General features: G+C 55.6%; 1 protein-coding gene across 2 annotated transcripts in view; it reads left to right on the forward strand.

Annotated features, from left to right (window-relative positions):
* The window catches only part of DNAH3 (dynein axonemal heavy chain 3), a gene marked incomplete at both ends in the record, with an annotated part of 183,227 nt that extends 173,317 nt beyond the window's left edge, over positions 1 to 9,910 (forward strand). For both annotated transcript variants that reach the window (XM_081089382.1, XM_081089383.1), the window contains 6 exons: positions 1,912 to 2,066; positions 2,623 to 2,790; positions 4,498 to 4,640; positions 7,004 to 7,208; positions 7,935 to 8,072; positions 9,557 to 9,910. In XM_081089382.1, the coding sequence (XP_080945508.1) occupies positions 1,912 to 2,066; positions 2,623 to 2,790; positions 4,498 to 4,640; positions 7,004 to 7,208; positions 7,935 to 8,072; positions 9,557 to 9,910 (1,163 nt within the window). The remainder of the gene's footprint in view (positions 1 to 1,911; positions 2,067 to 2,622; positions 2,791 to 4,497; positions 4,641 to 7,003; positions 7,209 to 7,934; positions 8,073 to 9,556) is intronic.
* Positions 9,911 to 9,931: the final 21 nt, after the last annotated feature.

Genomic DNA, 9,931 nt, shown 5'->3' on the forward strand with positions numbered 1-9,931 from the left:
GCACTTGAGTAGGCATTTCCAAGGCGTTGCCCTGGCCGGGGCCTGCTTAGGACAAAGGTCAGCAGTCAGGGGCCTGGGAGTGACACCCACCATGGCCCGCCCAGCTGGGATTTGTGAGCCCATCTCCTGGGTGGTGGCTTTCCACGGAGCCCCTCTGTCCACAGCAGAGCAGTGCACTGGGTCTCCTGGCAATCTATGCGCCGTTAGTGACCCATTTCACAGCTGATGAGACTGAGGCTTGAGAGCAGAGGGGATTTTGACCCCTGGGGGCCTGTGGCAATGTCTGCAGACACTGGGTTGTCACAGCTCAGTGGGAGTGCACCGGGGTGGCCAGGCTGTGCTAGACATCCCAGGACGCACAGGGAGGCCCCCAGAGCAGGACTCCCCAGCCCACATGCTAATGGTGCCGAGGCCGAGAAGTCCTGCTCTCCATGATAAAGTTCAGTTGCAGAAGGTCACACAGACCTTCACTCAGCACAGTGTCCGACACAAAGCCCAAGGGACGCACGGCGTCAGGCCCGTGGAAGCTGGTTTGTGGGAGGGTCTTCTCCAGAAGCACGGGCGCCTCTGCAGACGGCAGGACCAGGACAGACTGAGTGCCCAGCTGCCCTGCGGCTCAGTCAGCACTGCCACTCCCCCCGCCCCACGGGCCGGGGGACTAGTTAGGCTGGCATAACAAACAGTCCCCACATCTCAAGGGTGTCTGGCATCAAAGGCCCGTATCTCGCCCGATCTACATGTCCAGCGTGAACTGGAAAAGTGACTGCTCGTTGTAATTATGTCAGAGCACAGTTGGCAAAGGCTCCACCAACTTACTCAAACAATATGTTTTTACTGATTTTAGAGAGAGGGGTTAGGGAGAGAGAGAGAAACATCAGTGAGGGAGAAACAACTGCCTCCTGAGCCAAACAGACCAGCCGCCTCCTGCACGCCCCCTACTGGAGATTGAGCCCGAAACACTGGCATGTGCCCTGACTAGGAATGGAACCAGTGACTTCTTGGTGCATGGGTCGGTGCTCAACCACTGAGCCACCCGGGCCGGGCTCCACCAACTTTTGATGCCATCATCTCAACATACACTTGTGTGGTCAGTGCCAACAGGCTAGCGCTAAAGAGCTCGTCCCAGGAATTAAATGCATAGGAACGGTGCCTGCCCCACCCACCTGCACGGCCCGGGATAGTGTAACCTTCCTACGTGCCTGGAGGGAAGAACAGATGCGGGTGATCCTGAGGGCTTGGCACGACCCTCGCCCAGGAGCAGGCCGCCTTGGGAGAGGCGTGCAGTCACCTCCCGGAGCCCCAGCCCCGCCTGCCGCAGGAGCCGCGAGGCCTGAGGCGGGAGATGCGGCCCAACCTGGTCCCGGAGCCTGCGCTCCTGCCTCAGAGAGCAGAGCAGTGGCCAGAAGGAAGTCACTGTCCCTCATACACGCAAGACTAGAGCCTCAGGACCAGTCCCTGAGAAAAGCTAGCTGCAGGGGGTGGCCACAGGACTCCGCAGGTCTCTGCAGGCGACGCCCTTCACTTGGTGCCCTGGGGACAAACGGCGCTCCCTTTAGTACTGCAGCCAGGAGCTGTCACAAACCTCTTCACAGCGTACCAGACAAGAAATCGGAGTACGGCCCAAGTTGGGAGCAGAGGCCTCAGGTTTTCTTGGCCCAGAGTTGGAGGAGGACCCTGGTGCGTGTCGAGGGAGGGGGAGGGACTAAGGGGCGCCCCCATGGCGATGCACCCAGAGACACTGCAGCTCGCTCTGTTGACGTCTCAGGCCTCAGCACAGTTCAGACTGGACATTAGCGGCTGGTACGCTGTGAAGAGGCTCCGGCTCAAAGAATCCTCTGCTTTAGGCTAGTAACCGAGCTCAGGGCGCCGTCCGTCCCGGGGCTCAGCCTCCCCCTCTGCGGTTGTCTCCAGGGGAGTGCAACTATGGAGGCAGAGTGACCGACGACAAAGACAGGCGTCTCCTGCTGTCCCTGCTGTCCACCTTCTACTGCAAGGACATCGAGCAGGACCACTACTACGTCGCCCCCGGAGACATTTACTACATCCCCCCCCACGGCTCCTACCAGGTGAGGCGTGGAGGGAGGCCAGCGAGGGCCCAGGGGCCGCCTTGAGCCTCCTGCTTTGGGTCCCTAAGCTATTTCCAATATTCCACGAGCCCAGGAGAGAGAGTGTTATTGAGAATGAACACTGAGTCTTTGGTAGACCAGGTCTCTCAAAATAGGAGGGTTTCCTGGGGGAGGAGGGATGTTAAGGGGAAGCTTGGCAGCGAACAGCCTGGAAGTTGCTACTTGGAAAGAAAGGTTCAGCAGGTGGTGAAAGGGGAGGGACCAAAACTGGACCGACGGAGCGAGGGAAACCAGACGTCTGGAGGGAGGACGGAAAGGGGCGTCTCTCACTGCGCCCCGCTGCGCGCCCGGCGTGTCCTTCGATGAGGGAGGGAGTGAGGCTCCGGGACCCCCACGGAGCCTGACAGAACGGCCTGTCAGTCTCCAAAGCCCGGGCACAGGGACGAGCTTGGGGTGTGTCCCCGCACAGGCGTCACCCGGGCTGCTCTGACCCAGCCCTAGTGACCATGGGGCCCCAGGAACCCACATGTGTGTCACCTGAAGCTTTTCTTCCCAGTCCTACATCGAGTACCTCAGGAACCTTCCCATCATAGCCCACCCAGGGGTGTTCGGCCTCCACGAGAATGCTGACATCACCAAGGACAACCAGGAGACCAACCAGCTGTTTCAGGGGGTGCTGCTGACGCTCCCCAGACAGGCGGGCGCGAGCGGCAAGTCCCCTCAGGTAACCGGGCTTGAGTTCAATTTCCCAGGCGGGTTTCCATCTGGGGCACAGGACTGTGAGAGATGAGCAAGGAGGCAGAAACATGGAGGCCTGGCAGCCCTGGCAAGGGACACAGCCTGGCAGGTGGCACAGCCTGGCAGGGGACACAGCCTGGCAGTGGGGTACAGCCTGGCAGTGGGGTACAGCCTGGCAGGGGGCACAGCCTGGCAGGGGGCACAGCCTGGCATTGGGGTACAGCCTGGCAGGGGGCACAGCCTGGCAGTGGGGTACAGCCTGACAGGGGACACAGCCTGGCAGTGGGGTACAGCCTGGCAGGTGGCACAGCCTGGCAGGGGACACAGCCTGGCATTGGGGTACAGCCTGACAGGGGACACAGCCTGGCAGTGGGGTACAGCCTGACAGGGGACACAGCCTGGCAGTGGGGTACAGCCTGGCAGGGGGTACAGCCTGGCAGGGGGTACAGCCTGGCAGTGGGGCACAGCCTGGCAGGGGGCACAGCCTGGCAGTAGGGTACAGCCTGGCAGGGATCACAGTGTGTCCGACGTCAGCTATGAAATTGTAGGAGTCATTGCTAGACCCCCATAGACCTATACTCCCTTTACATAATATTTAAAATCCAACTCTATGTGCCTGAAAAGCATTTATTTCAAAACCTCACACCCGCACCATGAATGGCACCCACGTCACGTTGGGAAAGTCCTGGCAGCCGGTAGACAGCACCCGAAGCGATGCAGACGCAGCTTCTTTCCAGGCACGCTGGGGGTGAGTGCCCCGCGGCGCCCGCAACTCGCCTGGAGGGAATGAGGAGAGGAGGTGGTGACCCAGAGGAGGGCGACTGTCTCACGTGGGCTCCAACTGGAAGCACCTGGGCCCATCCTGGGGGCCTCATGGTCAGATCGCCATCCTCAACCTACAGACGGGGCGATGCGAACCTGGGCCAGGGAGTGGCCTGCCTGAGGCGCCCATAGACTCAGAGGCAGAGCCAGAGCCAGGCCACCAGCCCCTGACGCCTGCCTCCCTCTCTCCCCGCCTGCCCCTCCCTTCACCACCAGCGGAGCTCAGTGGTGGATTCTGCGTGTTTGGCTCCTTGATTGGTTCATCTGGGAGAAGTGGGAATCGCTGAGGGTCACAGCCTGGTTGCAGCATCTCCATTTCGGAGTGGGAGTTCTGGGCACAGTGGGAAGGGGAGGAGTGTGCTCCCAGCCTTAGCCCTGCTCCTCCTCACTCCTGGCTCCTCGGGCCTCACCCTCCCTGGTTGGCAAGGCCCACTGCTCTGGCTGCTCTTGTTCCCACTGAGGCCTGGCTGCTGCCTTCCCCGGAGTCTCTGTCACTGGCCCTACTCGAGGCCCGTTCGTATCAGGAGGGGGTCCTGGAAGCCCCAGGGGAGAGCTGTGGGAGCCTCACCCAGGGCACCCGCAGTGGGGTTCTCAGGGTCAGGGCTGCCCCAGGCTTCCTGCTCTCTGACTCCCTCCAGGAATGAGAATAGGGCGCTCTTTGCTCAGCTCTTTACTTTCTGGGCCAAGGGTGACGTCTTCCCCAAAGTTGGTGTGGGGGTCCTCCCCCAGCCACCCCAACCCCTTCCGCCTGGAGGAACATCACAGGAGGTCCAACAGATGTATTTACAAAGACCAAGGTCGACGCTTCAGGTTTACCAGACAAGTCCCGGCCACGGGCCTGTTTCTTATTCCCTCTCCTCTGCCCTTTAAGGAAGTGATTGAGGAGCTGACCCAGGACATACTCGGCAAACTCCCCAAGGACTTTAACCTGGAAGTCGTCATAAAGCTGTACCCTGTGGTCTATGAGGAGTCCATGAACACCGTCCTGAGGCAGGAGCTCATCAGGTTCAACAGGTGGGCCGGGCGGGCTCATTTGGGTCCCAGGGGTGGCAGGGGGCGGGGGGGGGGGCACATTGGCAGCAGTGGAGGTGGACGCTTGTTAAGGGGCTGCTGTGCAGAGGCAGTGGCTCGTCCCACCATAGTGAGGGCTGGAGAGAGGACCACACCAACAAGTACTGCCCAGGATTAACTCATTCCTCCATTCATTCCCCCTCTCTCATTCACTCACTCACTCACTCATTCATTTGATATCTGCAAAGTCAGGTGTCAGGTTAAAACCAATACCAAGCACAAGTAGAAGCAATCATTGCGGCCACTTTCATTGCGCCCTTGGTGCCAGGTACGGCTCCAAGCACCACACATACGTTTGCAACCACCTCAGAGCAGCCGTTTGAAACATGCAGTTAGGAGTCCCTCTACCACCGTTTTATAGGTGGGAAAACTGAGACCCAGACGGGTTAAGTAACTAGTGCAAGGTCACACAGACACTCAGTGGAAGAGCTGAATTCGAACCCAGGCTGTCTGGTTCCAGAGCCTGTGCACTTAGCCATTCAGGGTAAATGGAGCAAGGGGAGGGGAGACGTTCGTCCCACAGGCTCTCCCGAGAGGCAGGGAAGGGGTGATGGACTGGCATGGGCTCTCTCCTCACTTCTCCGGGTGCTATCTAAGCACTGAGCTCCGGGATTATCTTGATTGATTTATAGTCGAAACTGAAAGGTTCCCAAAGACCGTCCAGGCCAGATGAGGAGATGCCCCGCTGCTGCCTCCAAGGTTTTAGTGCTGCAGACACCATGTGTGCTGCCTCCGTTTGCCTCATTGGTCCTTGCTCAGCTTTCGGGCAGCTCTGACTGAAGGACGAGGGAACTAGAAGGATGTCATCTAAGAATTTCTTGGCTCCAGCAGCCTAAGGGTTCCTCTCTGGAGTCAATAAGCAGTTGGCTATTTGGGGGAGCCCAGCGAAGTCTGGGGTGCGAGCCAGGCTGTGGCACGGCTGTGGTGAGTCAGGTAACTTGGCACCAGGGGCTGTAGTCCTCATACGTTCAAACGCCAGACCTGGTGGCTTCCATCCCCTGCTGAGGCCACGGGCTCATCCTTGGGGTGGCAGGGTTTTACAGCCTTTGCCACCCGCTGTGGTCGGACAAGCCAACAAGGTAACAGTAGCCTTATTTTCCAATGATGGTCAGGACGGTCGGTCACACAGGACAATACTCGAGCCTCCCTCCTCACTCCGCTGGGCCTTCACCCAGTGGCCCGAGAAGCCCCGAAGGACTCGGTGACCGTCCAGCTTCCAATTCAGAGAAGCCAGTGTTGTCTCCTGGCAAATGTCCTCTCCGCGGCACTGGGACCTCGGAGCTGGCAGAGCCCCACTCGCAGGAACAGAAGGAAGACCTTTGCAAGCAGGTGGCCAGGTGTCACGGCTCAGGCCTGTGGGACGGTGCCCTGACTCCTCAGCTCAGCAAGTGCACGGAATGCCTGACCCTTCTGTTTCCTTAATGCAAACATCCCGTGGTTACCCCGCCACAATCCCTTTCTTGCATTGGGCCATTCTCGTGTCCATTTGGCTGGGATTTCATAACTCTTTAGAGATGACTGCTCTCTCTGGGGCAGGTTCTTTGGCGCTGAGGTGCATTCCCTTGGATGTGGCGAGGCCCTTGTCACAAGGCCAGAGAGAGACAGGCGCAGGCAGCTTCTCCCAGGCTGCCCTTCAGCGGCCTTTTCTTAGGTGCGCTCCATAGTCTATTAAAAAGAACAGATTGGGTCGAAATGGCAATTTAGATCAAAACCCTTAAAATTACATTACCCTTTGACCTAAAATTTTTACTTTTAGTGAGCAAATCATTATTTATTTGCACAGGATTTGATATAGATGGATATTCCTAGCAATGTTGTTTGCAGGGACAACAATGTAGAAATAATAACTTTCAGCAATTGGGGAATAGTTAAATAAAATGGAACACCTTACAGTCATTACAAAGGATAAATATCATGAATTGGGAAAAAGATCCCTATATGCTAAGAGAGAAAAACAGATTACAAAAAAGTAATCTAGTACAATTACTTTAAAATTGTTTACATACAGAAAAACCTGGAAAGATTTATGTACATCAGGTTACTTTCAGAGGTGAGACAGTTGGGTGATTTAATTTTTCTCCGCTCTAGATGTTTTCTGCCACGAACATACACTAATTGTCTGACGTTTTAAAGGGAAAGTGGGGGGGGGGGGGGAAGGACACATATGTAATACCCTTTGTAATACTTTAAGCAATAAATAAATAAATAAAGCAAAATAAAATAAATAAAGGGAAAGTGAGGGAGCCAGGAGTCCGTGTCCTGGGGAAGGAGACTCGGCAGGGCTGAGCACGCCTTTGTCCTCACAGGTTGACCAAAGTGATCCGGAAGAGCCTCATCAGCCTGGTCCGCGCCATCAAAGGGCAGGTCCTGATGTCCTCGGAGCTGGAGGACGTCTTCAACAGCATGCTCATCGGCAAAGTGCCGGCCATGTGGATGGCCAAGTCCTACCCGTCGCTGAAGCCGCTGGGCGGCTATGTGGCCGACTTGCTGGCCCGCCTGACCTTCTTCCAGGTGCCTGGAAGGCGGGGTCCCGGGCGCCCGGCATGCACACTCAGGTGGCCAGGACATGTGGGAAGGACAGACTAGAGGCGGTGGGAGGAGAGGCAGCCGCGCAGCCACCTGGATTCACTCCTGCCGGGAACAGGCTCCCCAGAGCGCCCGGCATGCACACTCAGGTGGCCAGGACATGTGGGAAGGACAGACTAGAGGCGGTGGGAGGAGAGGCAGCCGCGCAGCCACCTGGATTCACTCCTGCCGGGAACAGGCTCCCCAGAGTGGAGGCGGAGTCAGAGTTCTTGGAAAGGTGGTGGCCTGTGGAGGCAAGCATAGGAACTATTATAAATGTCACAAACTGGTGGCTCATGGACCAGATTTGGCTATATATTTGGTTTGGCTCCTGGCAATTTAAAATTCTTGAGTTAGCCTGTAAACATTGGATTATTAGACATAAAAAGCCAGATGTTTGTCCTACAGAACCAGGGGGACTGGGCCAGTTGGCCACCCGGCTACAGGGACAGGCTGTGCTCAGCCCAGACCCAGCTTGCCCCTGCGTGTCTCTTCAAGCAGAAATGTGTTTCTTTGTGCCTTCATTTGAGTCAGGGAACATCAGCTAGGCTGGAAGGCCGCCGGTGTCAAGGAAAGGAGAAAAAGCGTATTTCTGAATGGGACCCATTTGCAGTGCCTGCCTCACGCTGTCTTGGCCTTTGTGTGGACTGAGTTTTGTTTCTGTGGCCCCAGGACTGGATCTCCGGCGGGCCCCCTGTGGTCTTTTGGATCTCCGGGTTCTACTTCACGCAGTCGTTTCTGACGGGGGTCTCCCAGAACTATGCCCGGAAGTACACCATCCCCATCGACCACATTGGGTTTGAGTTTGAGGTAGGAGCTTCGGCCGGGCGCTTGGGGTCAGCCAGGGGCAGTGCTGCCCGTTTCCTTACTGGTCTGAACGTTCCATGTGCGGGCACAAGTGCTTCTGGGATGTACGAATGAAATACTTAGCATGAACTAAAGTACTTCCAAAGTTATTCCGCCAGAACCAGGGGGTTCCCAAGGCCATGCATCTGTTTATATAAAAGGGATCTATCTTTTCAAAGGAAAAATCTGCCACCTTTATGCTAAGAAAAGTGAAAGCACTCTCCCATGCTGTCTGTCTAACGTGGCGGCTCCTCATTTGGAGATGATCATGGACTTGGGTAGTCCCTTGCTTGGGGTAAAGTTAAAGGAATTGTCAATGGTGGAGCATCACCCTGTCACACACTCTGGAGAGAAGGGAGCAGAGGGACTGGTGGATTGTAGAATTTTAAACTCTGTGGAAAGATTGATTGAGATCATCTAATCCAGACTTCACAAACTGGTTGTCCTAGGTCTCAACTTAGTTTGTGAATAAACTTAACTCTGAAGACAATGTTAATCCAAAATTAATGCAGTAAAAAAAATAACTGGGATAAACATTAGGAAAATATATAAAATCACATTTTTTGATTTTGAAATGATTGTATACCTAGAAATTCTAAGAGACCCTAAAATCATATATAAGAATAGGAGAATTTGTAAGGTGACTGGTTAAATATACAAAAATCAATATCCTTTCCTACTCGAGTGATAAGTACTCAGAAGTAGAAATGGGATAAGCATTCCACTGACAATAACAAAACGATTAGAATTTGCGTGATTTTAGAATGGAGCTTATGCTCTGTGATTCACCCTAACCCACCACTCCCTGTTCTCCTACCTGAACCATTTGCTGCGTTTACTGGAAGGAATTAGAGTTTTCTACCTCGGAGTCTCATGGTGGTGGATACCCTGGCCACGTACTCGGTGAGGGCGTTGTCCCAATACACCAAGGTTGCAGGTTCAGTCCCGGTCAGGGGACATGCAGGAATCAATCAATGAGTGCACAGATAAGTGGAACAACAAAAATTGATGTTTCTCTCTCTCTCCCTTCCCGTCTCTCTCTAAAATCAATAAAAATAAATAAATTGTGGTGAACTAGAGCTGGCTCATACCAACTCCCCAAAGCCAGATGGAACTGATTGTTAAGTAGGTGGTAGCCTGAACGTGGCCATGGTGGGAGTCTGTAGACCACAGAAATTGACCCAAACTACAATCCACGGCTCGCTCTCTCGCCCAGAGAACTGTTTCTGACCTACTCTCACTCCATAGGCCCCGGTTCAGAGAGGGTCACCGCTAGTGCCACGGAAGGTGGCCTCTGACTCCTAATTTGGTGCCTTCCCTACGCCTGCCACATAGAAGGGTGCAGGCCCGCGGACGGCAGAAGCTGGCATCCTGGGAGGGGCAGACATCGCCGCCAGGCTGCACTTTTCCAAATGGCAGGTCCCGGCACTCACAGTCCTCTCTTCCAGGTGACCGCACAAGAAGCCGCCATGGAGAGCAGCCCGGAAGATGGGGCCTACATTAAAGGGCTCTTCCTAGAAGGCGCTCGCTGGGACAGGAGCACGCAGCAGATCGAGGAGTCTCTCCCCAAAATCCTCTACGACCCACTGCCCATCATTTGGCTGAAGCCCGGGAAAAGTGCAGCATTTCTGCACCAGGACATATATGAGTGTCCAGTCTATAAAACAAGCGCCCGGAGGGGCATCCTGTCCACCACGGGCCACTCTACCAACTACGTCCTCTCCATCGAACTCCCCACGGACAGGCCCCAGAAGCACTGGATAAACCGCGGGGTGGCCTCCCTGTGCCAGCTGGATAACTGAGGCATCTGTCTTGACACAGAA

The sequence above is a fragment of the Myotis nattereri genome (assembly GCF_964212035.1).
Source record: "Myotis nattereri genome assembly, chromosome: 4".
In the NCBI taxonomy this organism is placed as follows: Eukaryota; Metazoa; Chordata; class Mammalia; order Chiroptera; family Vespertilionidae; genus Myotis; species Myotis nattereri.